At 28.1% G+C, this 26,572-nt stretch overlaps 2 protein-coding genes across 10 annotated transcripts in view; both read left to right on the forward strand.

Annotated features, from left to right (window-relative positions):
- Window positions 1–39: 39 nt before the first annotated feature.
- On the forward strand, window positions 40–20,371 carry LOC130891896 (liprin-alpha-1). Of its 8 annotated transcripts, none has more exons than XM_057796977.1 (18): window positions 40–582; window positions 2,030–2,131; window positions 2,191–2,355; window positions 2,415–2,489; window positions 2,554–2,643; window positions 2,693–2,788; window positions 2,845–3,132; window positions 3,185–3,322; window positions 6,571–7,290; window positions 7,357–7,581; window positions 9,399–9,550; window positions 10,282–10,474; window positions 11,996–12,144; window positions 12,210–12,434; window positions 13,371–13,619; window positions 14,223–14,379; window positions 14,434–14,550; window positions 14,612–20,371. In XM_057796977.1, the coding sequence occupies exons 1-18, from the start codon at window positions 334–336 to the stop codon at window positions 14,690–14,692; spliced, it is 3,471 nt and encodes a 1,156-aa protein (XP_057652960.1). In that variant the 5' UTR covers window positions 40–333; the 3' UTR covers window positions 14,693–20,371. The 8 variants fall into 8 exon arrangements, with proteins under 8 accessions (XP_057652960.1, XP_057652957.1, XP_057652961.1 ...); XM_057796974.1 differs by having other exon boundaries at window positions 55–582; window positions 10,270–10,474; XM_057796978.1 differs by having other exon boundaries at window positions 64–582; window positions 3,185–3,310.
- A 3,828-nt stretch (window positions 20,372–24,199) lies between these two features.
- The window catches only part of LOC130891897 (diuretic hormone class 2), a 51,555-nt gene continuing 49,182 nt past the window's right edge, over window positions 24,200–26,572 (forward strand). For both annotated transcript variants that reach the window (XM_057796980.1, XM_057796979.1), the window contains exon 1: window positions 24,200–24,286. The gene's annotated coding sequence lies outside the window, so the exon portion shown is untranslated. The remainder of the gene's footprint in view (window positions 24,287–26,572) is intronic.

The raw sequence follows: 26,572 nt of genomic DNA on the forward strand, positions 1-26,572 counted from the left end.
TCGAAAGTCGTAAGTACAAGATAAAACAGTTGCCTACTTACCGTTCGAAGGCTTGCCTAGCCATGTTTAACAAATTGGAAATTGACAATTGGTTTTAAAATGGGTATCTGAGGATGGGTTTATATATGTATGTGTGTGTGTGTATATTTTTCAAAAAGTTGATATGAAATTCGTAGGTGTGTCTTAGTGTTTTCAAAAACGTTATTTAACGCCCTAACCGGATGGGATTATGTCGTCGTTATACGTTTATACTTGGTTTCAGTGCCTCCGAGTAAAAATTAGTTAATATATAAGTTTCTATTAGCGAATTTGTAATAAAATATAAAGTTAAACATGTGGAATATGATGTGTGATGTGATGCCGACTATATCGGAAGACAGTATAAGTCAGAGGGGTTCGCAATTTTCTGGCGAAGATGCAAATTTCGAACAGCTTATGGTGTCGATGCTCGACGAAAGGGACAAATTAATGGACAGTTTAAGAGAAACGCAAGATCGTTTAGGGGAAACCGAGATTAAATTACAGGATACTGAAAAAGAAAGAGACTCTTTACAAAGGCAAATAGCCGCAAATCTTCCACAGGTAAATGATGACAATTTTGTCATATTCTGTCTTTATATTCGTATTTCAGAGCTTTATTGATTCAGTTAGTAAAATATTTCTTTAAATTTTTTCGATTCTATATACTCAATTTTAATTGAACTTATCTATTTTTACAATGTAATTAGTTAATTTACTTTATTTGATAATAATAAATTGGTTAAATTATTGCTTGACAGTATTAAACTTCTATACTTATTATCCAAATTTTTAATAATTTTTAATCAACGAATTGTTTATATTTTATCAAAACATATCAGAATTTTCATTTAATCATAAAAAATGTACCATATACAGGGTTTTTCTAAATTCATGTGACAAAATTCATACAATAATATGTTTTCTATTTATTAATATATTCAAAGCTTTCGAATCAGTCTTTTTTCTTCCTTAACAATCAACAGGATTGGCTGCTTAACTATGCAATAAAGAACTTTGTATACTCTCAAGTATAAATTCATAAAATAGAGTATAAGATCCCAGAAAAAAAGGAAAAGTCAGTTGCATTTGCTTATTAAACAAAATTGCTTTGTACTTTATATTTATACCATACAAAATAAGGTCATTGTGGGAAATAGTGTCATAAATCAAAAAATTAAAAAAATCTCTTTTGGGGAGATGATTTGGCTTTACGACCACCCTGCACCCATACCTGGAAGATATTTTGTACAAGACTCTACATCTTATTGTTCTGCTTCCTAAATACATAAACTATTCCTTTGGGGTTCGTGTGTCCCTTTTCCCTAGGTGTTAATACTACTCCTTTAAGATACTCAAGCCTTTTAGTGAAATGTACAGGACATTCGCAGAGTGTTTCCATTCCTAGAATCTGCATTTGTCATCCTTTCCCATGCCCATCGTCTTAAGGTAGTATTTGAAAGGGCAGAGACATCTCAGAAGACCGACTACCAGTTTCATATCGTTTCTGGCCAAATAATGTCATATAAATAGTTACCATTACAGTAACTTTGTCGGTTTTTGAGATATCATAGAGGGTGATGGTGATGTCATTTGTTATATAAAAATTGACTTTAAGATACTGTATCTTGGTAACTGATGGTTATAGAAAAGTGGAAATTGGTCAATTTATAAAGGAATTGTTCCTTATTTGAATTATTTTACTCATTAGATATTATTTTTATCGGTTTAGGGAATATGAACAAAAATAGAGGGTAATATCATTTGTCATATTAAAGTTGATTTCAAGATACTGTATCTTGGTAACCGATGATTATAGAAAAGTGAAAATTGGTCAGTTTATGAAGAAATTAATCCTAATTACAATGATTTTACTTATAAAATTCTATTTTTATTGGTTTAGGAAATATGAAAAAAAATAGAGGGTGATGTTATTTGTTATTTTAAAGTTGACTTCAAGATACTGTTTCTTGATAAGAACTGATTATAGAAAAGTGGAAATATATTTCAGGAATTTGCTACTTTAACCAAAGAATTGAATGCAGCTAGAGAACAGCTTCTCGAAAGGGAAGAAGAAATAGCCGAATTAAAAGCAGAAAGAAATAACACAAGGGTAAATTCGTTAACCAAATCATATTTTATTCTAAATAATGCTAAAAATTTATATTCCAGTTATTATTAGAGCATTTAGAATGTCTTGTATCTAGACACGAAAGATCTTTGAGGATGACAGTGGTGAAACGACAGGCAGCAGCACAATCAGGCATTTCAAGCGAAGTAGAAGTCCTAAAAGCTTTAAAAAGTTTATTCGAACATCACAAAGCTTTAGACGAAAAGGTTTATCACATTTTAACAACAAATTTCGTATTATTCTAATGTTTTTAATCAATTTTTAGGTACGGGAAAGACTGAGGGTAGCTTTAGAAAGAAACTCGACTTTAGAAGAAGAATTAGCAGCAACCAAAGAAGAAGTTAGTGATTAAACGTTGTTTTATTAATTAAAATAATATTTTTATTAATTTCTTTCTTTTTTAGTTACAGCAGTATAAACAAGTTAACGTACCTGCATCGGTCGATATACCAAAAGAAAACGGACAAATCGAACCAGATCAAACGAATAATAAGGTAAATAATTAATTATTTAAATAAATATTTTGATTAAATTGATTTTCAGCAATGTCCGAAACCTCGTCTTGCTAATGGAGGAGTGGAAACTGATAGCGAAACTGCTGCTAGGATCACGGATCTTCAAATGGCCCTCGAACAGCAGGTAAAATATTTATTTCAATAATTTATTCAAAAGTTTTTATTTATTTACCATTTTAGACAGGGGAGATTAGTAATTGGCAGCGTCGAGTGGCGGAGATGCAGAACCGAGTCGCTGAATTGGAGGAAAATTTGTCGAAGGCTCAGAAAGATCTGTTGAAGTCTCAAGATACGAATTCGAAGCTTCAGAGGGATCTTCGAGAGAATATGGCCCAGAAGGAGGATCAAGAAGAGCGGATTGCTACGTTGGAGAAGAGATATTTGAACGCTCAGAGGGAATCGACGTCGTTGCACGATCTCAACGAGAAATTGGAGCAGGAGTTGCAACATAAGGAAGCTCAAATTAAAGTCGGTAACAGAATTTTTTTGTTTGCAAATTTGGGAATGTTTTTTTTTGTAGTTGCACGAAGAGAAAATAGCGGCGATACAGGAAAAATTGGAATTGTCTGAACAGAAGTTGGCTCAGTATTCGAAGTTGCCGGAGATTGAGGAGCAGTTGAAGCAGCGTATGGAAGCGTTGACACAGGTGAGACCCCAGGTACGAGTATATCGGCTTTCGAATAATTAGCTATCTGTTTTTGACACTATTCTTCTTCTCTACATTTACACAAACTTTTTATTTGATTAATTTTTCAGCATGTGGTATATAAATAAACGATACTTTTTTTAAAGGTATATTTGTATACGGGTTGTCCTTGTTATATGTATAGTGAATAAGTGAATTCTGCTTAAGTAGATTTTCAAAACGATGTATCTTAGTTCTTTGTTTGATAGGGAAAGTGAAAATTGGTTAGTTCATGGAGAAATTAATCCTTATTCCATTGATTTTACTCATAAAATCGTATTTTGAACGGTTTAGGAATTATGAACAAAAATAGAGGGTGATGTCATTTTGATGTCACAGTTGACTTTAAGATACAGTATTTCAAAAACCAGTGGTTTAAAGAAACTCAAAATTGGACAGATTATAAAGAGATTAATTCTAATTCCATTGATTTTACTCATAAAATCGGATTTTGAACGGTTTAGGGATTATGAACAAAAATAGAGGGTGATGTCATTTTGATGTCACAGTTGACTTTAAGATACTGTATTTCAAAAACCAGTGGTTTAAAGAAACTCAAAATTGGACAGATTGTAAAGAGATTAATTCTAATTCCATTGATTTTACTCATAAAATCGGATTTTGAACGGTTTAGGGATTATGAACAAAAATAGAGGGTGATGTTATTTTGATGTCACAGTTGACTTTAAGATACTGTATTTCAAAAACCAGTGGTTTAAAGTAACTCAAAATTGGACAGATTGTAAAGAGATTAATTCTAATTCCATTGATTTTACTCATAAAATCTTATTTTGAACGGTTTAGGAATTATGACCAAAAATAGAGGGTGATGTCATTTTGATGTCACAGTTGACTTTAAGATACTGTATTTCAAAAACCAGTGGTTTAAAGAAACTCAAAATTGGACAGATTATAAAGAGATTAATTCTAATTCCATTGATTTTACTCATAAAATCGTATTTTGAACGGTTTAGGGATTATGACCAAAAATAGAGGGTGATGTCATTTTGATGTCACAGTTGACTTTAAGATACTGTATTTCAAAAACCAGTGGTTTAAAGAAACTCAAAATTTGACAGATTATGAATAAATTAGTCCTCATTCAAATGATTTTACTTATAAAAACCTATTTTGAACGGTTTAAGAATTATATACAAAAATAGAGGGTGATGTCATTTTGATGTCACATTTGACTTTAAGATACTGTATTTCAAAAACCGGTAGTTTAAAGAAACTCAAAATTTGACAGATTATAAATAAATTAGTCCTCATTCAAATGGTTTCACTTATAAAATCCTATTTTGAATGTTTCATCAATCATAGAGGGTGATGTCATTTGTTATATAAAAGTTGACTTTAAGATACTGTATCTTGGTAACCGATGATTATAGAAAAGTGAAAATTTGTCAGCTTGTAAAGAAATTGTTCCTAATTCAAATCATTTTACTTATTGAATCCAATTTTTATCGGTTTAGTAAATATGAACAAAAATAGAGGGTGATGTCATTTGTTATATGAAAGTTGACTTTAAGATACTGTATCTTGGTAACCGATGATTATAGAAAAGTGAAAATTTGTCAGTTTGTAAAGAAAATGTTCCTAATTCGAATAATTTTACTTATTGAATCCAATTTTTATCGGTTTAGTAAATATGAACAAAAATAGAGGGTGATGTCAATTGTTATATTAAAGTTGACTTTAAGATACTGTATCTTGGTAACCGATGATTATAGAAAAGTGAAAATTTGTCAGCTTGTAAAGAAATTGTTCCTAATTCGAATCATTTTACTTATTGAATCCAATTTTTATCGGTTTAGTAAATATGAACAAAAATAGAGGGTGATGTCATTTGTTATATGAAAGTTGACTTTAAGATACTGTATCTCGGAAACCGGTAGTTGAAAGAAACTCAAAATTTGACAGATTATAAATAAATTAGTCCTCATTCAAATGGTTTCACTTATAAAATCCTATTTTGAATGTTTCATCAATCATAGAGGGTGATGTCATTTGTTATATAAAAGTTGACTTTAAGATACTGTATCTTGGTAACCGATGATTATAGAAAAGTGAAAATTTGTCAGCTTGTAAAGAAATTGTTCCTAATTCAAATCATTTTACTTATTGAATCCAATTTTTATCGGTTTAGTAAATATGAACAAAAATAGAGGGTGATGTCATTTGTTATATGAAAGTTGACTTTAAGATACTGTATCTTGGTAACCGATGATTATAGAAAAGTGAAAATTTGTCAGTTTGTAAAGAAATTGTTCCTAATTCGAATAATTTTACTTATTGAATCCAATTTTTATCGGTTTAGTAAATATGAACAAAAATAGAGGGTGATGTCAATTGTTATATTAAAGTTGACTTTAAGATACTGTATCTCGGAAACCGGTAGTTGAAAGAAACTCAAAATTTGACAGATTATAAATAAATTAGTCCTCATTCAAATGATTTTACTTATAAAAACCTATTTTGAACGGTTTAAGAATTATGAACAAAAATAGAGGGTGATATCAATTGTTATATTAAAGTTGACTTTAAGATACTGTATCTTGGTAACTGATGGTTATAGAAAAGTGAAAATTGGTCAATTTATAAAGGAATTGTTCCTTATTTGAATCATTCTACTTATTGAATCCAATTTTTATCGGTTTAGTAAATATGAACAAAAATAGAGAGTGGTATTAATTGTTATATTAAAGTTGACTTTAAGATACTGTATCTTGGTAACCGATAAGTATATAAAAGTGAAAATTGGTCATTTCATGAAGAAAATCTTCCCATTTCCTTTAATTCCACTTACAAAATCCCATTTTAATCCATTTGGAAAATATATGTAAGTATGTAGAAAAATGTTATAATTAGGACACCCCGTATGTTGATATTAAAAGTATATAGACATGAAAAAATATAATAAAACTAAATTACACACACATTTTACATATTTCAACATTTTATCCATAATTTTTCGTAGTTTTAGTAGAAAAAATGTTTATGTTATTAATTTTTGTTTTTGAGCCACCCTATGTTTAAATATCGATGTTCAAAACCAGATTGCTTAGTTGCAGCGAATAATACGCTATTATAAATATTAAAAAAAATTATTGTATCATCAAATTCGTCGATTTTCTTTTCGATTTATAATAGCTGATTATTAATTTTCGTATTACCAATAATTTTGGTCGAAATTTAATTGAATAAATGATTGTATTCAGGCTCAAGAAAGACACGGATCCGCCGAAGATCGAATCCAAAGACTAGAAGCGAATTTAGACGAGAAAAACGCCGAACTAGTACGACTAAACCAAAGACTCAAAATGAACGAAGAACACAATTCCCGTCTATCGTCAACTGTGGACAAACTTCTTTCCGAATCCAACGATAGACTACAAGAACATCTAAAAGAACGTATGCACGCCTTACAAGAGAAAAACAACCTAACGCAAGATTTGGAAAAGACCAGAAAGATGCTGGAAGATTTGGATAACCAGAAATCGGAAATAATGAAAGAATTGGCGAAATCCCGCTTGGAAATAGACAACGTCAAAAGACAGATGCTGCAACAAGAAATCGCCTACAATATCCAACAAACGGACGCTTTAACAAGATCGTTGTCGCCGAACGCCGTCGATCCGAGTACGTTTTCGAGAAGCGCCAGTCATTCCAGCTTCGATAGTCATTCGTTACCGCGCAGGGCTACCAAAACCAGAACCCCCATCGACGAAGAACCGTCGAAATTACCGTTCGGTTCTCGTTCGATGACCGAACAAGAATGGGAGAAATTGCAACAGGCCCACGTTTTGGCTAACGTCCAACAAGCCTTCGACGTATCCAGCGACGCCGAAGCCGACGACGCCGATAGTATATTCAGCACGCAGGATATCCTATCGCCCGGCGGTCACACCGACGCTCAAACGTTAGCGATGATGTTACAGGTGAATATTATATCCACTATAATAATTTTCATCGATTCTTTTTTTTAGTGTAACTTAATGCTGCAGGAACAATTGGACGCCATTAATAACGAGATACGGTTGATACAAGAAGAGAAACAGAATACTGAAGCTCGCGCCGAGGAATTGGAATCGAGAGTCGGCAGCATGGAACACGTCAATCTCTTAACCAGAGGAAGAAGCATGGAACGACAGAGTCCGCCGGTTAGCGGTAGATCGACACCCAAATCGCACCATTCGCCCCAGAGGGATTATTTGCAAAAATACCATACGGTTAGTACAAGGATTTGGATCGTCTCTACAGCTTTTAATTCGATTTAGTTACCATTTTTTTTTGTTTCTCCAACCTAACCTGACTTAATCTAACGTTTAAATCATTTTCCGTTGACTCTAGAGTCATTTCAACTATTTTCTTTCGTTACATATATAAAAAAAATCCAATTTGACACGAAATATCTAACTACAAACGATCTTTCTCTAGTATCTCTATTTTGGATTGTTTTGAACCCCTTCTATAATATTCCGTAGTTTTCGATTCGGTTTAGGGGCACTGTTTTTGATCCTAATTCGATTTAGGGGCACCTTTATGTTCATTACTCGAATATGTAAAATTTATATCAATTTAATCAGTTTCCATTGAATCGTTCTACTTTTTATTCGATTTAGGGGCTTTGCCCTTTTTTAATTCGATTTTAGGGGTACTGTTTTCACTTCTTTTCAAATTATCTCTATTTTATATCATTGTAATAAATTCCTAGAATATCCTGTAACTTTTAATTCGATTTAGGAGCGCTGTTTTTTATTCTAATTCGATTTAGGGGCACCGATTTTGTTTTTAGCTCGATTTAGGATCACCTTTTCTGTTGATCACTCGAATATGTCAAATTTATATCATTTTAATCAACCTCTATTGAATCGTTCTACTTTTGATTCGATTTAGGGGCTTTGTCCTTTTTTTAACTTCGATTTAGGGGCAAGGTTTAAGATTCCTTATCAATGATCTCTAATTCATATCATTGAAGTCAATTCCTAGAATCTCCTATAGCTTATAATTCGATTTAGGGGCACTGATTTTGTTTTTAGCTCGATTTAGGAGCACCTTTTCTGTTGATCACTCGAATATGTTAAATTTATATCATTTTAATCAATATCTATATAATCATTAGACTTTTGATTCGATTTATCCTTTTTTTAACTCGATTTAGGGGCACTGTTTTCAGTTCTTTTCCAATTATCTCTTGTTTATATCATTGTAATAAATTCCTAGAATATCCTATAGCTTTTAATTTGATTTAGGGGCACGCTTTTGCTCTTTATTCGTTTCAGAGACACTGCTTTTGTTTTAAATTCGATTTAGGGCCGCCGTATTTGTTTTTCGTTCGATTTAGGGGCACTATTTCTGTTTTTCACTCGACAATGTCAAATTTATATTACATCAATCAATCTGTATGATATCTTATAAGTTATGATTCGATTTAAGGGCATTATTTTTGTTTCAAAGTCGATTTGTGTGCACTGTTATTGTTTTTAGTTCGATTTAGGGACACTGTTTTTGGTTCTCTCAAATATTTCTAGTTTGTATAATTTTAATCGGTCTCAAGCACTTCCCACACGCGGAAAATCGATTTAGGGACTCCGTTTTTGTTTTTAATTCGATTTAGGGGCATTATTTTCTACTAATATCTGGAATAATTTCAATTTATATCATTTTAGTCAATTTTTATAGTATCATTTGACTTATAGTTCATTTTAGGGGCGTTCTTTTTTTTTAATTCGATTTGGTAGCATTATTTTTGTTCTCAATTCGATTTAGGGGCATTACTTTTGTTTTAATTTCGTTTTAGGAGCACTATTTAGGTTTTCAATTCGATTTAGGGGCACTACTTTTGTTTTAATTTCGTTTCATGGGACCTGTTTTGTTTTACATTCGATTTAGGGGCACAATTTGTGTCTATTTATAGGTTTAGAGGCGTTTTTTCAGCTGTTTACAAGGTTTTTCCTCAAGTTTATCTAATTTGTATCAGTTTTTCGCCGGCCACACTCTGACCGTTCAATTTATCACAAATTTAGTTTTTTTTTTCTTAAAATAGTTGCCGTTAGAGCCGATGTCGTCCGAATTAACAACCGACGATTTATTAGTCGACGGTACCAACGGCGGCGGTGCTTCACCCCTTACCGCCCGACATTTGAGATTAGAACGAGTAGCTCAAGCTCTAGCTCACAGTCAAGAAGAACTCAGAAGGTATATTCATGTATATATTTAGATGTTTGCCGAACTTTAGGTCTTGTTTAGATATATGCGACTATTTATAACGCTAAATACGAGGGTATAACTGTAAGTTATATAAAAATCCGAGATCGGTTAAATAAATAATAATGTAATCGATAATATTCGTGTTTATAATTATTTTATCTCGTGAATTATTTAATTTTAAATAGTTTTCGGATATTTTTATAATTTATTTTAAGTATTGAAAATAATTTTTTGAAATTATAATAACCCTCGTATTTATATTACAGCTGTACGTCGTTTTTTAAGGAAAATAGTGATGAAAAATTGTTATCGGTAATATTAAAATAAAATTTATTAATTTTTTTTTTTTGTTATTACTTCGGTATATGTACGAGGTATGATCAAATATTCACTATTTTCCTGGATGTTTTTCTAACTAGCTGGTTTTCTTTAGCTTTTGCGACATTTAAGTTCTAAAAAAACGTGTATGGTAAAAAAAAAACAGAATTTATCATATTACGAACCCCCCCTTTTTTAAAAATATTTCTAACGTTTCTATCCACATTTGGACTTTTCCCCGTTTGTTATTTCAACTAAAATCGTTGTTGTTATTTTTTTTGTTCGATTATTCGATATTATTTTTTCGGAAATTTTCTAACCTCGAAATTTGAATGGCGGTCGCTTATTTGCCTGCGCTTCGGATTAGAATTTAGAAAGTAGTAGATTAGGTATGTGTTTAGGCAAGGACATACGCAAACACCTCCGTCACCATTGTCGTCTCGTCATAGCAGTCAGGAGAGTTTACACAAGAACGCCATTTCCGGATTATCGAGAGATATGTCGACTGCGGCGGCGGTAGCGGCGGCAGCGGCGGCGCAGAAGAAGAAAGGTCTCAAATCGTCTTTGGGACGGTTCTTTAGTAAAAAAGAAAAGGTTAGTTTATTTATTTTGATATTGTTTTTGGGTTGATATGTAGATGGGATCAAATCCTATCCGGATTATGGAAAATATCTTGTTTAATTTGAAAAGTTCAATTTTTTCTATTTTTTTTTCATATTTATACAGATGATATTTTATTTTTTATATTAATTTCTTTTTAATTTAATTTTTTGTATTTCGTTTCTATCCATTTTTAATTTTTTAATTTATTTTCTTATTTAATATTTTTCGATTTATTCAATTCTTATGTTTTTTCCTCTTTTATTGTATTTGTATTTATTTTATTTTTATTTATTTTGATACTTGATTTTTTATATTTGCATTGATTTCTTTCATTTTTCATTAAATATTCCATTTTTTCTTCTTTTTTTTTAATGTTTTATATATTATTTATTTTGATTTTTCACATTTTTTCAAATTCCGTTTTATTGTCTATCCCGAAGGTTTTTTGTTTTTATTTATTTTTATTGATTTCTTTAATTTTTCATTTTCTTTTTAATTTTGGAATTTTTAAAAAATTATCCTTTTTCCATATATTTTTTTAAATTTTCTTTTTTTTGTATTTTTTATTAGTAATTTTTTCTTTTTTTCACCGTTTTCTTTTATTTTTTTTTATATTAATCATATTAATTTTTTCATTTTTGATATTATTCCTGAGATTTATTTATTTTCTTTATATCATGGATTTTCATATTATTTTTAAAATTTGATATTTTCAAAAATTTTTGCCCAATTTTCTTGGATTGTTCATTTTTTATCATGTTCATTTTAATCATTTTTAATAATTTCTTTCAATATTCGATAATTTTATCCATTTTTTATTCTTTCATTTATTTATACATTCTCCACATTTTTCATGCATTTTATTTTTACATATTTCTTCAAATTTCAACTTTAGTCACAATTTTCGGTTTTCCTAAAATTATTTCGATTTTTTTATTATTTCTCTAAATTTTTCAGAATTCCATCCATTTTTTTCTTTATTCCCTTATTTTTATTCATTTTTTTATAATTATTCTTACGTCTTTTATTAAATTTGATTAATTTTTTTAATTTTGTCCATTTTTTAATTTATTTTCAATAATTTCACTCAATTTTTTCAGTTTTTTGCATTATTTTATTTATTTCTTTTTTTTATTTTACTTTTACCTATTTCTTTAAATTTCCCATTTTTTAATTTAATTTTTAATGTTTTATACATTTTTTCTCATTTCTTAATTTTTTTCGACTTTTCATGTTACTTTTATACGTTTATAAAAAATTTATTTTATTTTTCAAAAGTTTTGCCGATTTTTTCAAGTTTTTTTCATTTTTTTTTTCAATTATTTCAATTTCTCCGAGTTTATTACTTTTTTGTATATTAAATATTTTTTTACATTTTTTACATTTTAATATTATGTTTTTTAATAAATTTTTATTTTTTCTTCAATTTTCCATTTATCCAAATCCGAATAAACTTTTTTGATTAATATTTTGAAAAAAAAAACATTTTTTGAAAATTGACGACCGTTCCAGGTAAAAGGTAAGGAGACCGTCGGACACGAAATGAACCTGAACTTGAGCCAGAGCAGCATCGGATTACAAGACGGAGATTACAGCGATACGATGAGCGTATCCGGAAAATTGGGACAAAAACCGGAATTCGATCGGAGACAAAAAAAGAAGTACGTCAAAAAAATAACATAACCTCACTGTTTTCTTTTTATTATTATCTCTTTATTTTTCATAGGGATTTGGATTATAGACACGAATTATTAGCGGAAGCTATGAAGGCAGGTACGCCCTTCGCCCTTTGGAACGGACCTACCATAGTAGCTTGGTTGGAATTGTGGGTGGGTATGCCGGCTTGGTACGTGGCCGCATGTCGGGCGAACGTTAAATCGGGAGCCATCATGAGCGCTCTAAGCGATACGGAAATCCAAAGGGAAATTGGAATCAGTAATCCGTTACATAGGTAAAGCAGACATTTTTATATATTTCTTTTTATTTTAACTTTTTTTTTGTAATTTTTTAATATTTTTTCTAATTTTTTAATATTTTTTTCCAATATTTTTATAATTTTCCAATTTCTTAATATTTTCTAGTTTTTTAAGGTTTTTCTTATTTTTTAAAATTTTTTACCAATATTTTAATATTTTTTTTCCAATTTTTTGATATTTTTTTCTAATTTTTTAATATTCATTCCGATTTCTTAATATTTTTTAATAATTTCCAGTTTTTTCTAATTTTTCAATATTTTTTTTCCAATTTGATATTTTTTACTAATTTTTTAGTTTTCTCCAGTTTTTCAAGGTTTTTCCAATTTTTTAATATTTCTTCGAATTTTTTTATTTTTTTCCAATTTCTTAATATTTTTTACTAATTTCTTAGATTTTTTTAATTTTTTAATATTTTTTCCAATATTTTTATATTTTTTCCAATTTCTTAATATTTTTTACTAATTTCTTAGTTTTTTCTAATTTTTTAATATTTTTTTCCATATTTTTATATTTTTTCCAATTTCTTAATATCTTTTACTAATTTCTTAATATTTTCTAGTTTTTTAAAGTTTTTCTTATTTTTTTCTAATTTTTTAATATTCATTCCAATTTCTTAATTTTTTAATAATTTTTAGTTTTTTCTGATTTTTTAATATTTTTCTTCAATTTAATATTTTTTACTAATTTTTTAGTTTTCTCCAGTTTTTAAAGGTTTTTCCAATTTTTTAATATTTTTCATTTCAATTTTTCAAATTTTTTTTTAATTTATTAATATTTTTTCATCATTTTACATTCTTTTTATTTTTAAATTTTCAAAAGTTCAGATAATTTTTCTATTTTTTACACATTATTCTATTTTTATATATTTTTTTGACCATTAATTTTTTTTCTATTTCCATTTCTATTTGTAGGTTGAAATTGCGTCTGGCAATTCAAGAAATGGTATCTCTGACGTCACCTTCGGCGCCGAAGACGTCGAGAACGACGCTAGCATTCGGCGACATGAATCACGAATGGATAGGAAATTATTGGCTTCCGGGTTTAGGACTTCCTCAATATAGGACAACATTCATGGAATGTCTTGTCGACGCCAGAATGTTGGATCATCTTACCAAGAAAGATTTAAGGGGGCAGCTCAAAATGGTCGACGGATTTCATAGGCGAGTTTCATTTTCGCTATTTTATATATTTTTCAAATTTTTATCCAAATTGTTTTTCATTTTAGCTATAATTTGATTTTTAATAATTTTTTATCAATTTTTAAATATTCTTCATTTTTATGTAATTAAAAAAAATTTTCATCTATTCAAATATCTATTTCATAAAATTTTTCTACACTTGTCATTTTACTTAATTATTGTAAAATTTCTTTTTTAGCAATTTTTTTCTTCTATTTTTCATAATTTTTTCAGTCCCATTAGTTTTATTCCAGATTTTTCCCATTTAATCAATTTCACATTTTTTTTAAAAATTATTTTATTGTTTTTTTATTATATTTTTTAAATTTTCTTTTTTTAGAATATTTACATTTATTTTTGTATTCAATTTTTTATTTATTTTTAATCAACAAAATTTCCCGAGTTTGCATATTTTCGAAAAAAAGTCGCATCAAATTTCGTAAGAAAATTAATTACCAGTAAATATTGCCCCCCCCCATTAATTAAATAAATTGATAAAAAACATATTAAACCACAAAATTATTAAAAAAAATTCTAAAAATCCTCAAAAATCACTCCGAATCAAATTATTTTTTTTTTCAAAAGGACAAGTTTACATTACGGCATATCCTGTTTGAAGCGATTAAACTTCGACAGACACGCTCTAGAAGAACGTAGAAAAAATTGCGAAAACACTTTATCAGACGTTCTAGTATGGAGCAACGAACGCGTAGTAAAATGGGTAACCTCGATAGGTTTAAAGGTAAGCGCAAAACCCATCGAGTGCGTATTACACTAATATCCCCCTTTCCATTAGGATTACGGTAACAATTTAGAAGAATCCGGTGTTCACGGGGCCCTAATCGCTCTAGACGAAAGTTTCGACGCCGATAGCATGGCGTTAGCTCTACAAATACCGACGCAAAATACTCCGGTAATTTTATAAATACCATTTTTTTTTAAATATAATTCATCATTTTGTTATATTTTTTCAGGCGAGGCAGACCTTGAAAATAGAATACACAAATTTATTGCATATAGCTACGGATAGGAAACCGCAAGACATTCAATCCTGATTATGTTCCTTAGATCTAAAATAGGATTCAAATATTCGATTCACAAGAATTGTTCGTTAAATTGATATCGCCTTGTATAAAGAGGCGGATAAATGAGCTTCTCGGACGAACTGAAAAACAAAAAAAAAATCGAAAACAAAAAAATCTTGTATCGTACCTAAAATAACTCATAGTATTATTAATTGTACATTAATTGTTGTTTGTTGGGTTACCGGGACTGGAAGGCCGATATTGCTTATTCTTTTCGATAGGATCCGGTTCGAAGGACCAATAATGTCGTTATTTTCGATTTATTTTGTTATTTTAATTGCAAGAAATATTTTTTTGGTAGATATCGAAATAAGGCATATTTAGTGATATTTTTCTAAAATTAGGTTTTACTCGAGGTATTTTCAATGTTAAATCCATTTTTTTTTTATATGTGTTATAATGTATTAATATCCGTCACCTTGTATATTTTATATTGTCTAAATTTACTTAATGACGTCATTATGAGTAGTTTTATGCATTTTCTCATATATTTATCACCCCGTATGTTCTATAATTCACAAAATTATAATCTTCCATCCATTTTTTTAACTTGTATCTTGTTTTGGATCGTTCAAATTAACAAATCGACGTTATTTTAGCTTTTTAAATGAATTTTAGTCACCCTGTAAGTATTTAATCATCTGAATTCATAATATTACGTCCCTATAGACATTTTCATAAATTTTTTGATAAATTTACCACCCTGTATGTTCTATATCTTAAAAATTCACAAAATAACAATCTTATAGCATTTTTTTAAATCTTTGGATGTATGTATCACCCTGTATATTATTTTATAGCCTTCAAATTTACAAATCGACATCATTTCGGCCTTTTCAATAGAATTTTTTGAAAAATTTACCGCCCTCTATGTTTTATATTAATTCTATTAACTATATGTCATTCTTTCAGCCATTTTGATGATCTTTGGATATATTTATCACCCTGTATGTTGTTTTTGTATCCTTAAATATCACAAAATGACGTTATTTTAGTCTTTTTAACGAATCACCCTGTAGGTTTTATATCTCGAAAAATTTGAAAAATAACATTCTTCAGCCATATTTCTGTATATAACACCCTGTATGTAGGCATCAAATTTACAAGACGACTTCGTTTCGGTCATTTCTATGAATTTTCTTCAATATCACTCAATTCTACTAAATTTACAAAAAGTCATTCTTTCGCGCAGCGTTTTTATACTTTTTTAAATATTTATCACCCTGTATGCTTTACTTCTAATTAATTTTCAAAATAATGTCCTTAAAGCCATTTTAAGCTATTTTAATGTATAAATCTCCCTGTTTATTGTTTTATAGACTCCAAATTTAGAAAACAAATTCCTTTCGGTCATTTTCATGCATCTTCATATATATATTTATCACCCTGTATATATTATAATTTACAAAATTACATCCTTTTAGCTCATCCTTTTGATATTATGATATTTTTCATCACCCCGTATATTTTATATCCTGCAAATTTACAAAATGACATCGTTTCGTCCATTTTCATGAATCTTTATATATATTTACATCCTGTACGTTTTATATTCTTTAAATTTTCAAAATCCCATCCTATTGGGTCATTCTTCTGATTTATTAAATATTTTTCATCACCCTGTATATATTATGCCGTAAAAATTTCCAAAATAACGTCCTTTTGAGCATTTTTATGAATCTTCTAATATACTGATCACACGAGCATTTTTATGGATTTTTCAATTTTTTTATGGATCTCCCTGTATACAGCAATATCGGCCTATAGTTAAAAAAAAAAATGAAACATTGTTAAATATGGCAGCGAGACAGTCAGTATTATCCCAAGCGTGCCTGCACTCCCCGTTAGTGCTATCATTTTTTTTTCTTTTTATTTTGACTACCCCGTATTGTATAAATATGACGTTTACCATTCGTTCGGTTTACCATTTACCAATATAGTTACCGAATTTAGGACACACGCTGTATATTAATGTAGGTGATGGTTAAAATGATTTTTCGTTTCATCGATAATTTTTTCCCCTTCGGAAATGGAAAATTCACAAAACAAAAAAAACGAAGGAGCCGAGTAATATTTACGGTGAATACTTTTATGGTATATTTGAACTACTAGACATAAAACAAGGGGCGAATACATGTATGGTACATTTGAACTACTGGACATAAAACTAGGGGTTAATTATTTGTGGTACATTTGAACTACTGAACATAAAACAATGATTTATAACACACTGTACGGTATGGTGGAAAATCGTGCCCCAATTGAACATATAAACAAATTTTTCGTCCCACAAATTTTTAATTTTCGTTTTTTTGATTTAATCGACGAAAATTTAAAAAAAAGTGTCAAACTCCTATTAAATTTTTTTAAAAAACTCATTTTTTCAGTTTCCGAATATATTTTTATATTTATAATATTTTCTATAAAACGATTATTTATATTTTATTATTATTATTATTTTGCATTTAGCCCCCTCGAAACTAGTCTAATTGTATATTTATTAAATTTGTGTAAAATAAATTATGAATAACAATAGTGTGTAAATTTTATATACGTTTTAATATTTTTTATTTTATTTAGCGAAATTCAAAAAAAAAATAATGAAAAATATTGAAATCTACAAAAACTACGTTTCAGCAACACTGCAATCTGTTGATTTGTGTAATGAAAATTTCGTAGTTTTCCTAAATATAAGGGAAAAAATTAGGTTTGGCAACACTGCAGTCTTCAAATTAATAATCGATTCAGTAGTTTTCCGAAAAATATGAAAAATATTTAGACAACGAATTCGTGAACAATTTTTTTTTTTCAAAAATTCTTTGTCCTGGCTGTATAACTCTCCAATCATTCAATTTCCCTAAATCTAAGGAAACACTACTTTTAGCAACACTGCAATCTATTAAATTATCATGGAAATTCTGCAGTTTCTCACTTTTGAAAGAAATTATACAACGCCGCAATCTCTGTTTATTAATATATAAAAGTTTTCACATATCCCTAGATTAAAGAAAACAAACTATGTCTGACAACATCACAATTTATGTTTCTCTATGGTATTTCTTATCATTCCTCTACTTTTGAAAGAAATTACGCAACGCCTCAAACTCTTTCTGTTTATAAACGGAAATTTCCTCGGATCTGAAGATAAACAAATACGTTTGGCAACGTCGCGATCTCCAAATTTTTTTGACTAATGAATTCGTTGATTTTCCCAGTTTTAATGGAAGATTTTCATGTATTGAATTGGGGAAAAAAATCTCCATTTTGAGATTTCGAGATGGAATTTTTCATTTTAGAACCGATAAATTGTATTTTACGTTCGTTTACTAACACGCAGTAGATTAAAATTACCAAAATTATGTGTTCTAATTCTTAATATATGATACAGTGTGCGCCCAATAAGTATAACATTTCGAAACTAAAACTACCAATCGAAAAGAATTGAATACTTTTTGAATACACACTGTATATATATGCAATGACTGTGATATTAACTTTACGTCAACTTCTAGCATGTATTAATTGATATTTCATTTTCTTGAAACGTACGTATATAAATATTTTTTTTTCGTTCGTTTATATATTTTTTTGCATGTTTATAAAAACCATTTGTTTGTTATTTCTTTTTCCTGTGTGCTTCTTATAACTTTTATTTTATAGACACGCTTTTATTGTCTCTTAGATTGATTATAATATATTTATTTAGTCGTTTTGTTTTATTTTTTCCGCGTCTTCTTTTATTCTTCTACTACGCTTTTGTTACGTCAACCAACATTGCAACCACAAATAGTTCAAATACTTGGCACGTAAAAGATAAAGAAGAAGAACCATAGAATAACCATATCTTCACTACGCTTTTGTTATGTCGATGCAACTAATAATATATCTACGATATGATGTATCATATAAAAAAAGTCATGCAAAATATAAAAAAGAAGAAGAACCATAGAATAAATAGCTCCACCGCGCTTTTGTTATGTCAATACAACAAAATAACTCAACTCGATACTGTATCATAAGTTATTATAAAAGAGGCTCGTAAAATATAAAAAAGAAGAGTATTGAATAATCAATATATGTCCATAATACAGGTAAATAATACAAAAAATGTTTATTGTATTTTAATTGGAAGAAATTGACAATTAAATATCTAATTAAAAACATTTAATATAATATTATGTATGCAGAAATTTCACGTCTAATTCTTTGCAACTACCAGAAATAATCTTGGCAACCCCGTCGGATTTAGAAACGAAAACGTCCAAAGAAATTATGAATTTGTAGGTTAAATCTAATAACAACATATTGTTTAAAGGAAATATATAAATAATATTGAGTTTTTTTCGTAATTTTGCATATGAGGTTACTTACAAATCATATTATTTTACACAAATTGACTAAAATCTAAAATATCCACGAGAAAATTAATGCATTAAATTATATTCAAATTCCAACGTACCGAGTTAGGAAAATTATTAAATTTCATCATTTTTTCGTATTTTTTTTGAAAATAACTATTCAATTATTAAACCACTGATTTTACTTTCTAAAATATCAAAATTTGATCTATTACACAATAAAATCTTCCTAATACAGTGTGAACGAAAAATTCTAGCGATACATACATTGATTATTTGTTGTTTTTAGAAAAAAATATCGATAATCTCGTAAATCATTATTTAACTTGAAAGATATATTCAAAATTTTTCGTTATGACTTTTTGATAACGCTTATATCATCTTTAATAAAAAAATATAAATTTCTGTACATTCCCATGATAATTTAGTTGAAAATTTTCCTCTCTCGGTTGATTAACATGAAAATAATTCTTAAATTACCCCAAAGGTGGGTGGAAAAACGCACGTACATACAAATTTCTCTAGATCTCGGGGGGGAACTACGTTTGGCAACACTGCAATTTCTAAATGTATTAAATTTCGTCCATTTCTCCGGCTTTGAAGAAAATTATGTTCTCCAATTTATTTTTTTTTTCGTGAAAAAAACAAAACTAGAAAAAAAAATGTACATAAAAATAAAATTAGTATCATCATCATACATAACAGCTTCGTCGAACCAAAAAATTATGTTTTGTATAAAAATTTCGCTATACCTGATTTTCCTCGTATACTACACAACTTTAATACATTTTAGTCCAGTTCCTGTTAGTACAATATCCTCGAAATGTCCAAAAAAAAAATTAGAATCTAAATAGAATATTTATTAGAGCTCCTTCTGATTTATAACTTAACTGTTGAAAAAAATAATCCCGTAGGCTACCAACTCTATTTCCTGAGCAGTATCAGATAACGATCACATTTCCCCCAAATAACAACAAAACATTTTTTGGAGCAATTTCAGCCAAACATATCATGAAAAAAACAAAGAATTTCTATCCCAATTGAATTATTTATATTGATTCCTATATTGAACCTAATTCTACTGGACTATAAACCATAATTGCGAAATTCTTTAAAGTTTTACAAAGTTTCATTGCATTTCTTACCCCTGCTATAATAATGTAAAAATTTATCTGTTACCATTTAATTTATTCAATATAAATAAAAAATTGTGAATATACCGATATGTGTAACTATTTTTTTTTAATTTACATAAAATTCTTGAATGTTCTTCATTAAATTCATGATAGTATCGATGTGTTTTATTACCTACCCCATTAAAAACATTTATTACAATTATTTATCAATTCCACCCTGTTTTAATATATTTAAAACGTCATTTTTTTATAAAAAAATTCATTTTTTACTATAATAACCCGACGACATAACTAGTAGACATTGTTTTTTGAAGGTAACTTTGATTCTTTATGTGTTTCGCCATTTATACCTCAAACTGTCAACTTATCGCGCCATGCAACATTAGAAAACTGCAAAAAAAATTGTGAAACAAACCACTCGCGGAAAAAGAAACGAAAACTATCCCAAATATTGTTAAACTAAATAACAAGAATATATAAAAGAACAACATCGAAATGAAATGACAACATAGATGCTGTTTAGTAGTGTAATTAATATTGCTATTGTAGCGCTATCTGTGCTCCAGCTCTTCAACTCATATATTGATGAAGAGAAAACAATCACTGTATACTTGATGAAAGTGAAATATTAACTTTTCAAATTATTTAAAAAAAGTAGTTATAATTAGAAAAGGTAAGTGTAAAATTGTTACAGCTGCTTTAAGGTTAATAATATTTACGTATTTGCAGCGCCATCTTTGTTCTAAACTGTAATTAGATGAAGTATCAGGAATTTGCAAATATTTGACGACCAATCGAATAAAAAAATAACACGTGCAATAATGATAATTATTAATAAAAATATTTGAATATAAAATTGTTATAACTGCATTCCGAAACTAAAACTAATTCTGAAAATGTCTCGCCATCTGTTTTTTACACGAATTACGTGACTGAACTTCGAGAAGGCGTTTTTAAAACGAATTACACGTTGAGAAACGTTTATTCAATACATTGACAAAAACAGAATCTACCTTTATTACAGGTTTACAATATTTATATGTTTTACAAAGCGCCTCGTCGGCGTTATACAATAAAGCTTAATAAACAATGTTCATTGACGTAACTCACGTCAAACTAATCTACTGTAACAACAGTAAACTGTAAACTAACTACTGAAGACAAGCTGCTACTGCATAATTGTGAGAAATAAATATTATTAGATCAAAAAATTATCGGTATATTTTCAAAATGTTTGAGGTACGTGGTACATCAATAAAAAAAAGGTACAATTGTCTTTTAAAATAAAAATTAATTCTTGCATGGCAGCGTCATCTATGTTATAAATCTTCAACTTATCGCTCAATGTAACAACGGAAAACTGCAAACTGTGTAGTGTATGATTTTCGAGAAAGAAATATTTATACGGCAATTGATTCTAAAAAAAATTGCAAAAAGTATGAATTAATAGATATATTGATATAAAATTGTTGCAATCTTCTTTTATAATTATTACTAACTCTGCAATTGCGCTGCCATCTACGATTGTAACCATTAACTTTTTGATCAATGTAACAATAGGAGATTGCAAAGTGTGTAGTGAATGTAAAAAGCCACTTATGATGAATGAGAAAGACGTTTCAACAAAAAAGTGAATAAAACAATTGAGAGATCCATCTAAAATCGTTATAACTGTCTTTTAATCTTGTCTTGCAATTCTAGCGCCACCTGTGGTTAACTTATTGAACAATGTGATATGAGGAAATTGTAAATTATGTAGTAAAAGTGAATAGAAGCTGTATGCTTATTAAGAAAATAATAATTATATTTGAAGTTATTTAAAACAAATTAACAAGAATGTTTTAGATTAACATAAAATTGTTATTATTATCTTTTAAAGATAATATCAATTTTGTATTTGAGGCGCCATCTGTGCTTCGGACTATCAACTTAATTAATTATTAATTAATTAATGCTATATCAGGAAACTGTAAACTAAGTAGTGATGGCTAGCAGTCATTAAATAAATAATTGGAATTATTGGACACAGAAAATTAAGAATTTTTCATAAGAAAAACACTTTTTTATGAACGTAACGTATTAACAAGAAAATTAGGTATATTTTTCGAAAAATTGGGTAACATTGTTGATTTATCCACTACACTCGTAGTGAAGTTAATTAAATTTCGAAGAAAATCAACATTATCGATACCAAAACGAGTTTTCTTGTTATAATTATATTAAGAGATCCTCTAAAAACGTCAAATTAATTTGTAGTTTGTTATTTTATAATAAAGACCACTAAAAAAATTCAATAGTAAGTTTTTAACTACGAGACTTTTGCTGAGACGTTTGTTTTATAGATAAATATCATAAATCTGAAAAAAATATGAAAAAGTATGAAAAATACTACTGGAAACTTACTTTTTTTAATAGTTAATATACTTTAGTACTACGGAGATATATCAATATCAACTACTGTGCTTCGAAGAACATCCGCTAGAGGGTGTAGTTTTTATTCTAAATAGCAACGTAGTTCTCCTAGCGGATGTTTCCCGAAGTAGTGAAATACGAACTTCTTTTGTTAGGTGAAAAATTATTCATTAAAGGCTTTTATTGAAAGGATAATGAAAATATTGATACTATAAATATTTGATGTAGTTTTTCTTTTTCTATTTATTATTAATACTTATTATTGGAATGATTTTTTCCTTACGAAATCTACAAATTATAGTTTATAACCCTCAAAAATCAATATTTGATACGCCCTTGTACATATCTCAATACGCAAAATTTTATACCATAATTTTTATGTGCTCTCGTACAAATTTAATAACACATCTTCCTAGATTACTTTCTATTTATACGGGATGATAGCTTTTAATATTTCTGAGTAATAAAATATCAATTGACAGATCTATTAAAAACTAATGTTTAAACATTTTTTTTATTATATATACAAAATTATTACTAACTAACAAAACAAAAAAACGATTAAAATCATTTTTATATACTTTAATTGATAAATTCAATTACCCAGTCGCGTTGAACGATTTCTACTTTATCGATATAAATCGCGGCAAAATTCAAAATTAAAATATTAAAAATCTCGTTGAATATTTAAACTATATTTGTTATAGGAATGTGTATAACCCTGTAGAAGACATAAATCTATAACTGGGGGAATATAATTTGATATTACGAATGTGCAATAAGCGAGACCTTAATCGATAATCCTCTGCTAATATTTATTATTAATTGATTCTCGTTTTGGTGGTGTTTACATAGCTACGCCTTCACATGTGCAGAGATTAACAAATAAAATATCAAAAATATATTAGAAACGATTAATTTTTGATTAATATTTCTAATAAATTGGATTTAGATAGTACGATCTATATTAATTAAACGAAATAACCTTGAAAATCGTATAGATGGTTGCCTATGTTGGTGCAAATGCGATTACTAAGTAATTCTATTAAATAAAATACGATTTATTTAGAAAATTAGAAAAAAAATTACCCATAATACAATTATATTGATTGATAGTGGATACTAATGGATAATAATATGGATAATGTGTTTTTAAAGTTTGTTATAACGAGTTTTAAACGGAAATCACTTGTGTAAAAAGAGTTGCCTAATACAAAATATTCGGTACCATTCTAATAATTGTATTTATTTCATAGTTTTTTTCTCGTTGTATTATATAAAATTTATTATTTATAATCGAGATTTTCATTGAATCGAATATGTATCTGACTAAATAAAATAGTGGGATATTATATAATTTATTGAGAAAGTACGTCTATATATTTTTCCTGATGGAAACGTTTTTCATAAAAAGTGTATCGGTATTTTCAGCAGGTGTAAATGCGTTTAGGATAGTTCGAAATTTTATTTATTGTATCTCTACGTAATATAGAAGTGTCCGATGATTGGTCGGAAGGCGGTCCTAGCTTGTCGTGGCGCTTCTATAAAGACCTAAAGGCTCATTCCGAAACCCTCAGTGTTAACCTCGCATCCCTCTAAATCTCCTAAACCGGCTAAAAGGTGATAGAGAATACGATATACTGCGCGAATTACGCAGGGTGAGTGTTTTGTTCTTTGCATGTTGTTCTAAACTTTTTTTTGAATATAATAAAAATCTTGGAAAGGAATTTTACGTATTTTTGTATAATTTCGAAAAATAATCGTATTATTTATGTTTAATTTACGAATTTATTGTGTTTTTGGGATGTTTTTCGAATTAATAAAGGTGGTAAATTATAAAAATTGAGGAATCGCACTTTTGGGGAAATAATTTTTAGTTCTAGAACCACTTTTTTTGAAAATTATCGTGAAAAAGTGAAAGAAAAATTGATGGATAGAATTTTTGACAAATAATGTGAAAAATAAGGATTTTTAGGATGTTTTTTGGAATAATAATGGTAGGAAATTAATAAAATTGAAGAATCGCCCTTTTAGGAAAATAATTTTTAGTTTTAGAACAACTTTTTTTAAGAATTATCCTAAAAAAGTAAAAGAAAAGTTGATGATTATAATTTTTGACAAATAATTTCGAAAATAAGTATTTTTAGGATGTTTTTCGAAATAATAATGGTGGAAAATTGGAAAAACTCCACTTTCGCCCCTTTGGGATATTAATTTTTACTTCTAGAACCACTTTTTTTGAGAATTATTCTAAAAAAGTAAAAGAAAAATTGGTGGATAGAATTTTTGACAAATAATGTGAAAAATAATGATTTTTAGGATGTTTTTTGTAATAATAATAGTGGAAAATTAATAAAATTGAAGAATCGCCCTTTTGGGGAAATAATTTTTACTTCTAGAACCACTTTTTTTGAAAATTATCGTGAAAAAGTAAAAGAAAAATTGATGGATAGAATTTTTGACAAATAATGTGAAAAATAAGGATTTTTAGGATGTTTTTTGGAATAATAATGGTGGAAAATTAATAAAATTGAAGAATCGCCCTTTTGGGAAAATAATTTTTATTTCTAGAACCACTTTTTTTAAAAATTATCGTGAAAAAGTAAAAGAGAAATTGGTGGATAGAATTTTTGACAAATAATGTCAAAAATAAGGATTTTTAGGATGTTTTTTGAAATAATGATGGTAGAAAATTCAAAAAACTTCAGTTTCGTCCTTTTGGGAAAATAATTTTCAGTTTTTGAACCTCTTTTTTTGAGAATTATCGTGAAAAAGTAAAAGAAAAATTGATGGATAGGATTTTTGACAAATAATGTCAAAAATAAGGATTTTTAGGATGTTTTTTGAAATAATAATGGTGGAAAATTAATAAAATTGAAGAATCGCCCTTTTAGGAAAATAATATTCAGATTTAGAACAACTTTTTTTAAGAATTATCGTGAAAAAGTAAAAGAAAAATTGATGGATAGAATTTTTGACAAATAATGTCAAAAATAAGGATTTTTAGGATGTTTTTTGAAATAATAATGGTGGAAAATTAATAAAATTGAAGAATCGCCCTTTTGGGAAAATAATTTTTATTTCTAGAACCACTTTTTTTAAAAATTATCGTGAAAAAGTAAAAGAGAAATTGGTGGATAGAATTTTTGACAAATAATGTCAAAAATAAGGATTTTTAGGATGTTTTTTGAAATAATAATGGTGGAAAATTAATAAAATTGAAGAATCGCCCTTTTAGGAAAATAATATTCAGATTTAGAACAACTTTTTTTAAGAATTATCGTGAAAAAGTAAAAGAAAAATTGATGGATAGAATTTTTGACAAATAATGTCAAAAATAAGGATTTTTAGGATGTTTTTTGAAATAATAATGGTGGAAAATTAATAAAATTGAAGAATCGCCCTTTTAGGAAAATAATATTCAGATTTAGAACAACTTTTTTTAAGAATTATCGTGAAAAAGTAAAAGAAAAATTGATGGATAGGATTTTTGACAAATAATGTCAAAAATAAGGATTTTTAGGATGTTTTTTGGAATAATAATGGTGAAAAATTAATAAAATTGAAGAATCGCCCTTTTAGGAAAATAATATTCAGATTTAGAACAACTTTTTTTAAGAATTATCGTGAAAAAGTAAAAGAAAAATTGATGGATAGGATTTTTGACAAATAATGTCAAAAATAAGGATTTTTAGGATGTTTTTTGAAATAATGATGGTAGAAAATTCAAAAAACTTCAGTTTCGTCCTTTTGGGAAAATAATTTTCAGTTTTTGAACCTCTTTTTTTGAGAATTATCGTGAAAAAGTAAAAGAAAAATTGATGGATAGGATTTTTGACAAATAATGTCAAAAATAAGGATTTTTAGGATGTTTTTTGAAATAATAATGGTGAAAAATTAATAAAATTGAAGAATCGCCCTTTTAGGAAAATAATATTCAGATT

The sequence above is a fragment of the Diorhabda carinulata genome, chromosome 3, assembly GCF_026250575.1.
Source record: "Diorhabda carinulata isolate Delta chromosome 3, icDioCari1.1, whole genome shotgun sequence".
Taxonomy (NCBI): domain Eukaryota; kingdom Metazoa; phylum Arthropoda; class Insecta; order Coleoptera; family Chrysomelidae; genus Diorhabda; species Diorhabda carinulata.

Bases quoted from the DNA above. Each gene is read 5' to 3' on its own strand.
- LOC130891896 (XM_057796971.1), top strand. From the start codon at position 334: ATGTGGAATATGATGTGTGATGTGATGCCGACTATATCGGAAGACAGT. The intron at 2,356-2,414 runs GTTTATCACATT...ATCAATTTTTAG, and splicing joins ACAAAGCTTTAGACGAAAAG to GTACGGGAAAGACTGAGGGT. The intron at 10,475-11,995 runs GTTAGTTTATTT...CGACCGTTCCAG, and splicing joins TCTTTAGTAAAAAAGAAAAG to GTAAAAGGTAAGGAGACCGT.